The sequence below is a fragment of the Falco naumanni genome, chromosome 3 (assembly GCF_017639655.2).
Source record: "Falco naumanni isolate bFalNau1 chromosome 3, bFalNau1.pat, whole genome shotgun sequence".
NCBI classification, from domain to species: domain Eukaryota; kingdom Metazoa; phylum Chordata; class Aves; order Falconiformes; family Falconidae; genus Falco; species Falco naumanni.
In genome coordinates this window covers 61,394,404-61,409,566 of record NC_054056.1, presented here as the reverse complement: position 1 = coordinate 61,409,566, position 15,163 = coordinate 61,394,404, and the positions used below count along the sequence as shown (strand labels likewise).

The window sequence follows — 15,163 nt, the reverse complement described above, 5'->3', positions numbered from 1 at the left end:
TGTAGCCTTCTGTGTTTTAAAATATTTCAATCTTTTTTTTGGTTTTGTTTGCTCAGTTTTTCTTTATTTTTTCACATGCACAGTTAATTACCTGTGAACTGAAATTATTTAAATGTGTCCTTACAGTCTCTTCATTCTAAACATTTCTTTTCCTACAAAAAAAAAAAAAAATTGGTGCCCTTCTTATCTTGTCACTTGCAGTCTGTAATTAGTAGCTAGATCTTGTTCATATAGTATGGAGCACATTAGGGCAGATCTATAATCAAATATGTCTTTAGCCTGTACAGTAAATGCACAGTTAACAGCTGAGAGAATTTAAAAATATGGGGCCAGATCTCTCTTGCCTTGTATTACTTACACCTGTAGAAAATAACTTTGAAGTCAGTGTGAAACAGTACCATTGTAAGCATGTTTAATTTTGTTTTCATTTTGCATTCACTTTATTCTGTGCAGGACTACAGAATACGTACAAAGTCTGCATACTTTCTTGACATTTATGAGTGAAGAAAAAGCAACTAAATACATAAATCCATATTAAGTACGGAGAGCACAAGTTACAGAGAGGTTGTAAGTGGTTCAGAAAAAGTATGTTTCTGATCATAAGGTTTTTGTGACCTGCAATATTATAGAACTTTTTTTTTCAGCAGAAGAAATAATATTGAAAAAATTTACCTTCAAAATGACAAAGGGACATATGTGCTCTGATTTATTTACCAACAAAACTGTTATGTTTTGAGTCATCATTTATGATAACTGAATCTAAAAGCAGAAAAGTTTCACAAGCATTTTGTGAATGGTACATGATTGCCTGCCATTATATATATGCCATTTTAAGGTTGAAGATCAGCTGAACATTCTCTGCCCATGATGTAGCGTGCTTAGATTCTGTAAAACAGTGAATCTGTATAATAGGAAGGCAAAAAATTAAATACACTGTGTCATCAGGACTAGGTGGCACCCATCTCACCACAGTGAGGTGGAAGGAATGTGTGTCATTGTCTCCTTTTCCTTTCTTTCAGATTTTCTTGTTTGAATTTTTGGAGCCCAGGCTCTGATGTCTCCTAAACATCCTAGAAAGTCCAGACGTGCAAAAGAGAAATTTATCAGTTCTTCTGTGTTTGGAAAAAAAAAAATTAAATCCATGACAAACTTATGGTGCCATTGCTTTACTACTGTCACAGCCCATTTGACTCTTCTGCTGTTAAGATACTATATAGCAAGTGTTTTCCTTCTCAAAGGAATCATGTGTGGTCGTATCCTTCCCTGACGACTGTGGCTGGAGGAAAGAACAAGCAAAATATCTTTAACTTCCAGTGACATAATGCTCCCCATATAAGAACGGTTGGGATTTTCTGTATAAATCCGTAGGAACTCTAAGGAGAGGTTTTCTTGGATGTATTTTTTCCCAGAAAATCCCCTTTGTACATACTGACTTTTAAGTCTTTGAGCCTGTCCATACGAAAGACTTGGGCAGTCACAAAGCAGCTTAGGAGTTTTACATTAAAAACCAGATACCATTCCCCGATGGACTTGGGTCTGTGAAGATAAAGCTTATTACAACACCTCAGAGTTTACATTTGGGACTGTCTCTAGGGGCTGAATCTGGGCTGTCTTATCTCCTCCTTTACAGCTGTTTAGGTATTTCTGCTTTGATTGATCTGAGAAATAGGGCTCCTTGCATGACAATGGAGGCACTGTATATTAGTCCCTCTTGTGTTCACTCCAGGTCTGATTCTGAAAGATTTGTGGCTTTCTCTGATTTTACTTTACCCATGGGCTGGGAATTTCAGGTGCCAGTAACTGTGCTTCCTGAGAACTAAGAGAGATCCTGCCTTGGAGAATGTAACCAGGCTTATCACTTCACTTGCAAAGCCAGTAAATAAAGCCAGGTGTGGAAGTAGAATCTTTCCGTTCAAGTTTCAACAAGCTACTACCACAAAGTGTTTTCTTTCTTTAGTCCCTTTCCTACATTTTGGAAGTACCAGCTGTCCCTCAGACTTAGACACCTGCCAAAGATCGATGAACTTTTCTTTGCATAAAACCTCCAGACTTCAAGTAAAGATGTAAACAAAAAGTTACAGGGATTTAAGACTGCCTTCACTCGCAAAAAGAAAAGACAATTACATCAAGCGCTTAAATGTTAACAGTTGCAAGATTTTTGATTGCTTCTCTGTTGCCAATATTATTTGAAATATTGCCTAGTTCACCTTTTTTCCCTTTATAATTAGATCCTAGTATATTATTTAACAATACTTGCATCATTGTTGGCACTGGTACAGGAGCCTTAATTTGGAGGTTTTGTTTGGTCTGTTTGTTTTTCTTTACTGTAAGTCTTTTCATATCTGAACCTCATGTTCATGCAAGTATTTGGTTTTTTAAGCGTCTTCGTTTTTTTTTTTTTTTCTCATTTTTGAAGCTATAAAAGGCAAGGCTGTATTTTGCTTAAAGCCCAGAAAATCTCTAATCTCTCAAATAAAATAGAAATAGTTCATGAGATAGAGGGGACTACCTTGAAGAGGCTTCTCCATCATTAGTAGGCATACTCATTTGTCCTTTTGCTAATCAAAAACACCCTGTTTTTTCTACTAAGCCATGAACTCCCAAGTTTATGTAGTCATCAATCCCTATCTCACCTGTTACAAAGCCAATTCACTCAGAAAAAAAAATAGAATAATTCCAAACTCATACAGAGTGCGTTATTTCTAATTCTTGGACAAGAAAAGTGACCCCTCCCAAATAAACTACCCATTTTATGTTGTTTCAAGCTGCCCTTGTTCTGTGACCATACCCTCCCTAGGAAAAATTATTACTGCATCTATTTCTTTCAGCCTAGAAAAGCTGATCTTGAATGTAGCAATGGTCTTTCTTTAAGAGACCATAAGCAGAGAAAACACAACTGAACAGTGTGTGCTTCCCTCTTTGACAAAATGTGCAAAATTCTACAGCGGTCAGTGGGGCAGAACTAACTCTTCAGCTGGGTCTGTGGCTTCACATCTGTACTGAAAGTGACTGCACATGGAGTATATTTCATTCATTATATACTATGTGTTGCTGGAACTCCTGACCCATTGGCAGAGCCTGTGTAGCTATGATGGTGAGACACCAGATAAATAGGGAATTGTCATTTATCACCTTTGTTCAATGCCACCTATAATAAATATATAGACTCTTGCTCAGTAGGAGGAGAGTTAGTGGCTATTTCTTGTAGTCTTCTATTTGCTTGCCAACTGTAAATTATAAATTCCTGTCCTTTAAAGAGTAATTTCCATCTTCTGTTTCAAGATACGGTTTACATATGCTTTCTAGTACTGTAAAATTTTTAAGTTACAGGATGAATTGCAAGAATCTAGTGCAATATAAGGACAGGAAGAAATAGATCAAAACCTCCAATGTTAATCCATGTAGATATGTTTTGAACACATCAGAGACAACTGATTACAAGGATGAAAAGGACGTTATGCTGTAATTATAGAAAAAAATTGTCCAAGGGTTGTCTTTTTTTAAAGAAGCAGTATTAAATGATAAACTTATTAAATAATGTATGATGAGAAAAGATATATGAAACTTTGAATGCAAAACATGAACAAAACAACTGATTTTTTATAAAATGGTCATGAATTAAATGGCTGTACCATAGAACTTTCAGTGTCTACACAAATATTGTTGAAATTGTAGGAACGCTATAGACTGTTACAGTTTGAGCAATCAAGTTCTTCATGGACATAAAACTGAGATAATAAGGTTGGGTTTCGATTTCTTAATCTTGCCATCTATTGGAACTTTAGTATTTTAGTAGAAGAATGCAGCGATGTGATTCTAGCATATAGATAAAGTAGGGCTATGGGAATAAGCGACTGAAGTAATGGTCAATGTGTAGATTAAAGGTTATTCTGTTACTTGAATCTGTTAGCATTGAAACAAAGCAAGCATACAAGCTGAGATACAGAAATAGATCTCTAAAAAGTGCCACTTACATATGTTTATAATAAAGCACGAGACTAGGAGACTTACTACAATGAGCAGAAAACTTCAAATTAAGCTCTACAATGTCACCGTAACAGTCTGCAAAGGTAGCCCAACAGTATACATAGCTGATGAGGGCACTGTTAGTGGAGTTTAACAGCTTTGCAGGCTTTGTACATTTTCTAGGAAAAAAAACAACTATTTTTTCATGGATAATAAAAAAGATCTTGAAGAGGTTTTAGTTTTGAACAGTTGAAGCAAGCCAGAGGCAATAAGAAACTTTCCCATTCTCATTTTACAGCTGGAGAACCAAGACACAAAATATTTAATTGACTTGCCTAAGATCACACACACACTAGTCGTATTAAGACTAGTAAATGCTCTTAATCTAGATTCAGATCCTTAGGTCATCTTCCTTCTGTAAAATAATTTGTAAAAAAATTATGGCTTCAGTTAGGTGAAGCATCAAGACTGTTTAAGAGAGAAAAAATAGACTTGACATTGCAATAATGAAGTAATCAAGCATGTTTTCCCTTTGTTTTCAATTTGGAATTACTTTTGGTGGAGGTGTAATTATAAATTCATAAGTTTCAATTGATAAATACCTAGATTGTACAAGTTAAGAGCTTCTGTAGTAAGAATCCTGAAGTTCATGCTTGTATGCAGTAGGCCCTTCTTGAGAAAATTACTTTGTCACTTTGAATGAGGCTTTGATTAATAAAAATTTGATTTACTGCATTCCAATAGTGTGGAATAATGTCCTGATTCAACAAGTTACTAAACCCCATCATCTCATGTACTTAAGAACAGTTACACACTTAAGTTTTCTTTTGAACTGTTTTGTTGATTTGTCTAGTTATTCTTAACATTTTTGATTACTGTGTTAACGTTTTCTTTCTTTTTTCATGTGTCTTTTTCAACTCTGAAAAAAAAACCCAATATATTTAGCAGACATTCACAGACCATTTTAGTTTAAGCAACCGAATTTCAGTAAAGATCTGAGAAGCCTAATTTCTAACAAAAATTAAAGTCCTTATCATGTTCAGATTTGTATCTCTGGATAGTCATTTAATTTTGGAATTGTTTTGGAATTGTTAAAAATAAGTAACTTAAAAACTACATCAACATTTTCCTTTCCCAGACATCATATTTAATCCCCAAATTTGAAATACTTGAATCCTAGAGTTAAAAATAATACCCATGTGTTCCTTTCTTGATGCAACAGTAAGGTTCCGTCTGTATAAGTAGATTCAATTTCCAAGGCTTTGGAATACTATAGTAGAACTGAATAGTGTGAATTAAATTTAAATTACATTTCTTTCTTTCAGAAAGGCAATCTTAAGTTCTACCAATAGCCAATATGGATTTGATACCTTTCACTGTAATGTAGATTTTATCTTTTGGCTTACAGATAGGAAGACTTTATTCTCTGAAATATAGATGTGTGGAAAAGGAACAATGCAACTTCAAACAAGCAGGAAATCTGACTAATACCTAAGAGCAATAATACAGTCATGGAGCAGTGCTAGCTCAATTGATAATCTTGAACCCTTTTTAGAGTAGGCAATTCAGTAGTTACAAAAGAAAGCAATTTTAGTAGTAAGAATTAGAGGAAACTTTTGGATTATAATTGTAATTGGGGCAATTTTGTAAAATTCATTAGCAAGATGATCTCATTTGTACAAATATATAACGTATCACTCAAAGTTCTGTGAGGTTTCCATTGACCCAGGTGCTTATAATGTGTTAATTTACATCAGAGAAACAGCAGTGTGTGAAAATCGGGCAGCAGACAGGATTTAGTTATTTTTCATTAGCACTTGGACTTTGATAAAAGGGAACAGAAAAGAGCTGCTTGACCTTTCAGTGCTTAAATTATTAAAGAGCAAATAGATTTGAGGTCTAGATGCTTGCAAATCTAATTTGTCTTGTGGAGTAAGGATGAAAAGACATTTTGAGTTTGAAATTGCTCCAGTCAACTTAGTTCTTTCTTTAATGTATCTGAAGATGAATAGATGGCAGGCATTTAAAATGTAATATACAAGGAGTAGTGCATGTAGTATAACTAACATGAATTTGCCAGAGAAAGGAACGTTGTAATGACAGATTTGTTATTAAAATATCTACAGTCTTAACTTTAATCACTAAATGAAAAATGAAAAGAACCTTCATTTCAACCAGTCATATTACCTTGTCTGGTTTGAGATCCCTCTTACATTCAGTCCTGCTGCAATAAAAAAGGTAACAATACTCTCTGGAAGGTGACATCCAAATAACTGAGTTTACTATCCGTCATGCTTTGGTGAAACTGAGGGATTCTTATCTTTGCTGTGGTATTAAGCAAGTGTATCCAACTTCACTACCTTGCAAGAATAGCTGTTTATGTCACCTTTTCCTTTTTTTTCCAATACTCCATTTGAATTTTCAAATGGTATTTGTTGTAAATTCACTGTAAATTAATAATTAGAGGAGGCAATACACTCTTTTCAAAGTAGCTTGGAATCCCAGTTCTAAGCAACTGTGTTTTGTTCTAGAAAATTAACTGCTATAATCATGTCAAATATTGATTTGGAAGAGAAAAAACAAGATTGCAATGTGGATATTTCATGGTTAGTTTTTACACATCAATTCTCACAGGATTAAAGAAAGGTTGTGATGTATTGACCTTCATTTACTACTCAGCATGGAATTAATCAACTAACAAAAAACTTTCTGCTAGATGTGTAGACTTTGTTGCGCAGAGTTGCAAAATGTACAGAAGTGACCTCTGAGTAGACCCTCAAGACATTTGTTTCTCTCCCTGGCTATACCAAACTTATACATGGTTAAATTTCTGTGCGGGGTTTATCATTAGATTAAAACATCTAAATTTAAGTGTCCACTTGTAGATGTCTACATGTGAGCTGACTATTTAGTTATTGGAGTAGAGCCTAGAAAACAATTAAGTTAACCTAAAAGTAGATGCCTCCTCTCTAGTCAGGTCTTTAAGATCTCTTCCCTATACTGAATTGCTCTCCAATGACTGTAATGGGAGTTTACAGATGTATAGACATCTTCATGGTGACATTTGAATTTAAGTGTCTTAACATTAAACTAAATTTCATCCATGGTGACAGTCTAAATCAGTCAGAAGAAGAGGTATTAAGCATTCTCAGTGTTTCTAGGCATATTTTTGTGAGCGTAGCAAGTGCAGCATCTCCTACTGTAGATGCTAGATCTTAAAAACATAGTGAACGGGGTCTATTGAACATGATCAGTAGATCTAGTAAAAAAACAGTAAGAAGGCCAAGAGAACTGGCGTTCTTCTGCCTCTTGGTGATACTCAGCTATGATGGCTCTGAAGACCTAGCATCGTGCTGTCATAGAATCATGAAGTCGGAAAGGATTGGGTTGGAAGGGACCTCTAAAGGTCATCTAGTCCACACCCCTGCCATGGGCAGGAGCATCTTCCACTTGATCAGGTTGCTTAAAGCCCCATCCAACCTGACCTTGAACAGTTCCCTTGATGGCACGTCATTCAAGCACACAGCATTATCGAAACATGCAAAGGCAGCTTGGGGGTAGAAGCAGTGTGTTAGTCTGGTTGTGCACTGAGTCAGTAAGGCTCCAGAGAGCGCCAGAGCTGGAAAGTTCTATGCCAGCGCTCAAAGCAGCTTGAATCTAGCAGAGGCCAAGCAGCTACAGGAGTTCACAGGCTATGAGCTGGCTTGGTGACTGCACAAAGTCCTCTCTCTTATTTCTAAACCAGATTTGCCTTCAGAAGGGGAATAGCCATAGCTGTGCAGTGATATGACTAATCCAGTAAGCCTTGTTGGGTCCAGACTGAGACCTGCAGAGGCCCAGCCCAAGTGTCCCTGTACTTTGGGCAGTCTTCTGTAAACATAATCATCTACCTACAGAAGACTTGAGTGGGAACACGTCAGAAGACTATGTGGGTATTTCATCCTAAAGAAACATACCCTACCCAGAGATCCCTGATTTTTATGAATTATTAACCTGAGAGATCATAAATTGTTATTAGATGTAGATGATGTGAAAAATGTGGACATACTGCTGCTTTAACATCAGTTACCTATACTGACTTGCTTACCAGGATTAAAGATTCCAGGAGACAAATAATAATTAAGAATCACTGGTCCCCAGTGAAGCAATAAACTTGCAAGCTGGTCCTCTTTAGAGACATGGACTTCCCACTTCACAAATTTGAAAGCACTGACTCAGGATTTTACAGTAGCTGCAAGGATATAGTGATTACACTGTTTGCATATACAGCAGAAATCACAATTTCTTTGTCTTGCTTGAAAGTCCATAGCACCTTTACAGTGGAGAGGGATGGACTGTTCCCTGTAGGTCCCAGTACAGTAAAGAATTCACATGCAAACTGATCTGCTTTGCAGAATGCAGAAACACTGAAAAATATGGTTATCTCTAAGATAAAAGTGCTTTGCTGAGTGAGAATAACTTCCATCAAAAAGTGTTTTATTCTTTCTCAGTAACAGTCAATATGCCAGTGAAAAAAGACTTTTTTAAAAGACAATTTTAAAAGACTGTAATTTACTCCATGTGTGCTTTTATAAATAGTTATAATGTCAACAGTTAAACAAATACTATTTCCCATCTCATTGTAATTTATTTCTTCATTTTTATCTTACTACTCATTGCATTTCATTTAGACAAGATAAAAAGCTTAGAGAATGGAATCCTATAGCGCTAATCAAGCAAGCTTTTTTTCTGTACAAGAGTTCAAACAAGAAAATGTTCTGTGCATTTGCTATGTAAAAAGCTGTGATGTGTATGGCTAACTTTGTTTTTCCAAAACAAAATGAATTTGTTTGAAAGCATGAATCTATTCCACAAATCCATACACCTGAATATCAAAATGACATTTTCTTCCTGTATCCTTTCCTATTAACAGTTATTTTTTTTTCCCCATAAATATTGCTATGCTATTATGGTTTCAGAATGAGTTGATTGTCCAAGTCTTAAAACAACCTGTGTGTTTCTTTTGTTCTTTCCTTTCTACACTCTTAGTGTCTATCAAATAGTTGTTGAAGAAGAACGTCCACGGAGGACCAAAAAGACAACTGAAATCCTGAAGTGCTACCCAGTGCCCATTCATTTCCAGAATGCCTCACTTCTGAATTCCCAGTACTACTTTGCTGCAGAGTTTCCAGCCAATGGTTTACAAGCTGCTCAGCCTTTTACTATTGGTGATAACAAAACCTACAGTGGTTTCTGGAACACTCCTCTTCTTCCTCATAAGAGCTACAGCATCTATTTTCAAGCTGCCAGCAGAGCCAATGGGGTAAGTCTTATGCAGTTGTGGTTTTATACAGTATTTGGGTGTAAATAGATGACTGGAACTGTGAACTAGCAAGATGTCCAGTTTAGTTGCTAATGAGAAAATGAAGTAACCGTGAAATTTAACACACTGAATTTAAAAATAACATTTTTCCTAATACAGTATTGCTTAATGATTAAATGTTACAGGAAAGAGGGAAAAAATTTTGTCAATAGTGAGTAGACAAAGTAGTGTAATACCATTCTATCTTCCTATCTAAAAGCTGTCCAGTATGTTTGACTAGCTTTTTTTTTTTTTTTTTTTTTTTTTAATTTGCTTTGAAGAGGAATGTGTTGTGATTTCTTTTGCTAAGTTTAAGCCAAACTTGACTGTGGATTTTAGCACATTTGTCTTGGCCTGTCCAGTCCCATTACCTTAGTTTGTAACATCTTGAACTCCCATATTCTCATTTGGTTGCCCTGACTGAATTAGAAACCACTTTTTCTCCCCATTTCTGCAAACAGTAAAAGAAAAATAAGTAGATGGAACTGAAATAAAAAGTGTGTAAAAAGGTCTTTGCAGATCATGTTTCATCGGACTAATTCTTCCTGGAATTGTTTTTCATTTCCTGGACAGATCTACCCAGAGCCCTTCAATTCTTGATCAGCTTTGGCTGTCTGTGCTGACAGCCTGGAAATGTTTTCTGCCAGAAACCATAATGGTTCCTCTTTCACAGTGCACTGACAGTGCAGAAATGTGAAACACCATTGATTGTTTTTTCTTTCTAAAATTGTCTAGCATGATGCCTCAAACTATATTATCTGCAAGAAAAAGAAAACTCTTCCAAGGTCATTGTGTTGCCAAAGTAAAAGCTAAACACTTGCCTGTGCTCTTGTGAATATCTTTCACATATTTTCTACTGTTAAAGAAACCTTAAGTGAAATATTTATATACCATACCCAGGCAGTGTTTGTCCATATTATGAAAGCCCATCCAAGTTGCTTAATAAGCAGTTAAATATGTAATGAGGCACATTAAATTAACACTTCTCTGACATTTTATCAGTACTTTTAAGAATACAATCATGGATTACTTACTTTCCTTAGAAACACAAGATGTGACCTTTTTCCTCTTTATTTGACACAGGAAACCAAAATTGACTGCGTCAGGGTAGCCACAAAAGGTATGTTCATATTGTGTCATGTGTTCTGTATTTCAGCTTGCTGACCTTCCCTTCGTATGGTCATTGCAAACATCCAGAAGTGTTTATATTGCTAAAAGGCATCACTAAACCTATTATAGAATTTTAAATGATTCATTTCCATCTCTAGCTGAGATTTAGGAAGTAAGTTTGTTTGTTTGTTTGTTTGTTTTTAATAACAAACGTATTACTCATTTTTAGGTGTCTACTTGAACACAGGGTTTTTAAAATATATTCTGTGGGTTTTTATATGATCTCACAATAAATATTTTGGACATTACTGTATAAAGTGGAGTTGTAAAATTGCCAATTGCAGGGTGCATGCTAGGTGTTTCTACATCTGTAGTGAAACATTACCCCTTCCTTGTAAGCAATTATCTTTTCTTAGTTGCTTTATAAAAGAAAAGTGGAGAAAGCATGTTCTCCATTTTTGTGGTACAGATCAGCTATATTTATTGGACTGTCAGCACATGATACTACCGTTTGTGAGACAAGTTTGTATAAGTGAGACAGTGCTAGCTGTAGGTTTGATCCTCAAACAAGGAAAGGTAAACATGCTGATAATATATTTAACTTTGGAGGGTAGAGTCTGTCTGTGATTATCTTTGTAGTCTCATCTGTTTAGTACCTGCTGGTTGCAACTTCAAAGCCTGAAAGAGTAGTGATGGGATACTATGATTATCTGGAGATTGTAATAGAAGGGAAAGAAAGAAAATACTGCTGTGAGTTGGAGCAAGTAATACCACCCTGCAGTTTGGGCAGCTGGTAAAAGTATGAAACAAAAACTACTCCATCTCTCTACCACTGTTCCTTGTGGGAGAGCTTGCATGTCTTATAGTGACTGTCCCTAACACCCTAACATAACTGATTCCACCATGATTTCCTTTACATGTAGAGTTCACATTTCCTCCACCACCACTAAATCTAAGTAAGATAGATGAGAATCTCGTTACTTAAAAGTAAAAGAAATTTTAGCATACAGTTGCCTCTTTTGAAAGGCTGGATCCTCCCTAATCTGACAAACATTTTTTATGGCTTTTTGAACTGATTCCTGGTTGTTGGGTTTTTTTCCAAACCAAAGGAAGTCGTTTTAATTCTAATTTACTAACTGACTACAAAACTTTAGAAAACTTTGAAATATCTAAACAAAAGCTTTATAACATATAGAAGAGAGTTTAATTCCACATTCAAGTGGAATCCTGTGGTGTTGTTTTCCGGTAGCTTCAGTGATACCAGGAGTGGACTGCATTACCTCAGAAATCATAATAGGTGATTTTAGGAATGGATTTTAAATTATTTGAAGATTTGTATTCCTAATCACTAATGGATGTTCAACTATTTCAATTACTTGACTGACTGAAAAATCTTACTTTCTCATTTGAGAAGTGAGGGTAACTTTATGGATTGGAATAGCTCCCATAGCAACAAGCAACTTTGACTGAACCCATTTGGCAATGGAGGTGTGAGAAGTGCAGCTTTTATTTTAAACAAATTTCCATGCATTTCTGTTGTGAAAGCATGTTTCATAATTCTTTGTAATACCTTTGCGAAGCCTGTAAAATAATGTGAGGGGTTGCTGTGAGGACTTTGAAACCAGAGGTGTCATCAATGGCATTTATAGTCCCTGGTGCAAAACTTCCTTGTGGGGTCTTCTGTAAAGCACTGATTTCCATGCTTATAAACTGAATGTCTGTATTATATTTTTAAACTATATTATTTTTAAAAAACAAAATGGGAGACCGTGACATATTTTAGTATGATATTAATCATACCTGTCTGTACAGATTTTTTCCCTTTAGATCTAAGAGATACTTGAGAGAAAAGCAGACTTGTGTGCCCTCTTTGGACTTCCCACATATGGACTAGAAAAAATAGCAAAAACGCTTAATGTCTGTAGGTTAGAAGTTACCACCCCTGTAGTGGGGCAAGATAAACTGTCCTCTCCCATTCACCTCCCCTTCTGTCCACACACCCGCAAACACCTTAGCTCAACATTTACATTGCCTGTACCCCAGGAAACAAAGTCTGCTGCGACCGCTCTGCCTGACCTTTTACAGACACACACCATTTTCCACTGAGTTTTGTGACTACACTATAGCTGCTAGACAGTAAGCTACTCGAACTCTGTCATGTGCTTGTTGTGTCCATTTATTACAGTGCTTCTTACAAATAAAGTTGCAAGAAGTCCCCAGTACAGCATCGAGTTTTCCTATACTAATAACATCTCTGAAATGTTTGTATTCTGGGCATCTGTTATCTTTAGAAGTTCATATTTGGTGGTTTTTAAAGCTAAAAGAAAGTGCTTTAGACCATTCACATATAAAACTGGTACAATCTTCTTTTAAATTAAGGTCTGATCCTGAAAATACCTACAGTCTTGGGTAGCCATTGGAGTTAGCAGACATACTCTAGAATTTAATAAGTGGGTGTGAAACCATACACTTTCAGGCCCTAATCAAGTCAGTTATGTACCTAATTTTGAGCACAAAGACTAATCTCACTGATTACAGTGCAACAATTCTGTCTTAAAGTAGACATGTAAGTATTTTACTGAATAAGGGCCTGTGCCATAAAGTATACCCTGTAGAACAAACATAACGATGCAGCCAGCTGTCTGCTTGTTTCTTGAAAGTTTCTGCAGTTCCATTCAGATTGAATCTGAAGATTGCACTAAGCACATCGACAGCTCTTCCTGGGATCCAGGTCACCCAAGGCAACCTCCAAGCTGCTCCACTGAGCCAGCCAAGCTTGGCCAAGCCACCTTGTTGTCTGTATTAAGGGTGTGTGGTTTTGCCTGTTTGAAGTCTGCCCTTAGGACCAGTATGGGAGTTCAGAACCTGACATGAGCATAGCTATATAATATAATTTTCTAGTTGTATTTCCTTTAATCATTCCAACTCCAGATAATCTAAAAGTTGTTGATGCCCTTGCAACCTTCTTAGGATCACTGAGTTTTGCAGTGTTCATTCCATGGCCCGCTTTTGTATGCTTTTGTATTTTTTGTTAAAATAAAAATAATGAATAAGTGTAACCTAAAGAGATAAAGCCTTTTTGACCCAGATCCAGCAGAACCCTTACAGTAGGTACTTCACTTTTCATTGCAGTTGATGTCAACAGGAATAATGCATGTGCTTACTGTATGTTTACTGTCAAGCATGTGCTCAACTGGCACACACTAATCTGTGTTGCTGGATCAGAGCCAAAGTGCACTAGATAGATAGGCTTTTATACTGACAGGCTTCTTGTTAGAAAAGTACAGCATAACTGCAGAAAAGTACAACCTAAGTCTAGTGGTCAAATACATGTGTAGGGTCAGTAGCTGGATAATACTTTCTCATTCCATCAAGTATATTTTAAAAAAACTCAATTTGTAACATTTTAAAAAATGATCTTGTTTTATGACCATTACATTTTTACAAATGAACCCTCTGTTAAATGTGTTCTTTTAGAGATCATATAAAAATCCTGATTGCAATGATTGTAAGTTTAGTTTAGGATCAGAATGTTGAGTTTTGTAGAGCTGAAAGTTCTTCTGCTTCTGCTGAAGTCAAAGGGATCCTTTGCCACTGATTTTGCTAGGAGAAGCATCAGACAACATATTCTTTTGATGTGGAGTCTTATGATCTTAGTTTTGTGTAGAGAAAGGCTTCTGGCGCCTCTGTGACTACAAATGTGGAGACTGCAGGGTTTCCACTCCCATTATTTTTGACAAGATAATTAAACAAACAAACAAACAAAAATCAGGAAGAGATTTTTGTACCACTGGTAATAAAGGTTGTCGTGTTTTGCTTGAAATATGGCTTTCATATACCTACTCTTTCTTCAAGCTAAATGACTGTAAAATCTCAGCAGACGAAGTTGAAAACATTCCAAAACTCCTCCAAGTTTATTGCTATCAACTTTATGGTGTTTTGTGATTTATATTAAGACTATATTTCCTGATATGACTTACAACACTGTCTGGATAGAAACATCTTGGTTATCTCCTAGGAATCCAGTTCTCAAGAGGGAGACATCATTGTTCTAATTTTGCAATATTGGAAGGCTTTCATTAATTATGAGAGAGAAAAGGATATTATAATATTTTAAATCCAATAGCAACAGTACTCTAGCAGCTACTATCAACACTGCATTTCATGTTGCAGAGGGATATTTCAAAATATTATGCAGCAGCAGTTTTGAGTTTAATTGTCTGCAGATGGTAGATGATCTATTTTCCTCACTCCTTGCCACATTTCTAATAGCACCCAGGCTGTTCTATGTAAATGAGTGATCTTTCATATAATTTTGTCCTTAATTTTCCAATATTTTTTCTTTTTATCATTCTCCAGCTGCATCATGTTGAATCTGACCTTTTAATTTTTTTTATATTTCTTAATATATATGTATCATAGTGTGCTTAACCATTTAGAGGCAATTGTAGAACTGCTGGCAAACAAAGAAATATGAGGTTTTATTAATGTGAGCCATGGTAATAGTGGTCTATACCAGTCAGTACTTGTTACAGCTCTGACAGCAAAGTCTGAATACTTGAGGCACACAAACAATTCAGATGTTTCAGGTTTTTCTTGTCTTTGTGGCAAAACATGAACTTGAAATTCAGACCTCAAACAGATATATACGCATACCTAACAAAAAGTGTGCCAGCTCTCAGTGGTCATTCTCTATATGCTGAAAGTTAACTATATGTGTAGTGTGTGCATTTTCAGAACAAAGAC

General features: G+C 35.9%; 1 protein-coding gene across 12 annotated transcripts in view; it reads left to right on the top strand.

Annotated features, from left to right (window-relative positions):
* The window catches only part of PTPRM (protein tyrosine phosphatase receptor type M), a 479,902-nt gene that overhangs the window by 289,611 nt on the left and 175,128 nt on the right, over positions 1 to 15,163 (top strand). For all 12 annotated transcript variants that reach the window (XM_040587165.1, XM_040587163.1, XM_040587160.1 and 9 more), the window contains 2 exons: positions 8,995 to 9,268; positions 10,391 to 10,427. In XM_040587165.1, the coding sequence (XP_040443099.1) occupies positions 8,995 to 9,268; positions 10,391 to 10,427 (311 nt within the window). The remainder of the gene's footprint in view (positions 1 to 8,994; positions 9,269 to 10,390; positions 10,428 to 15,163) is intronic.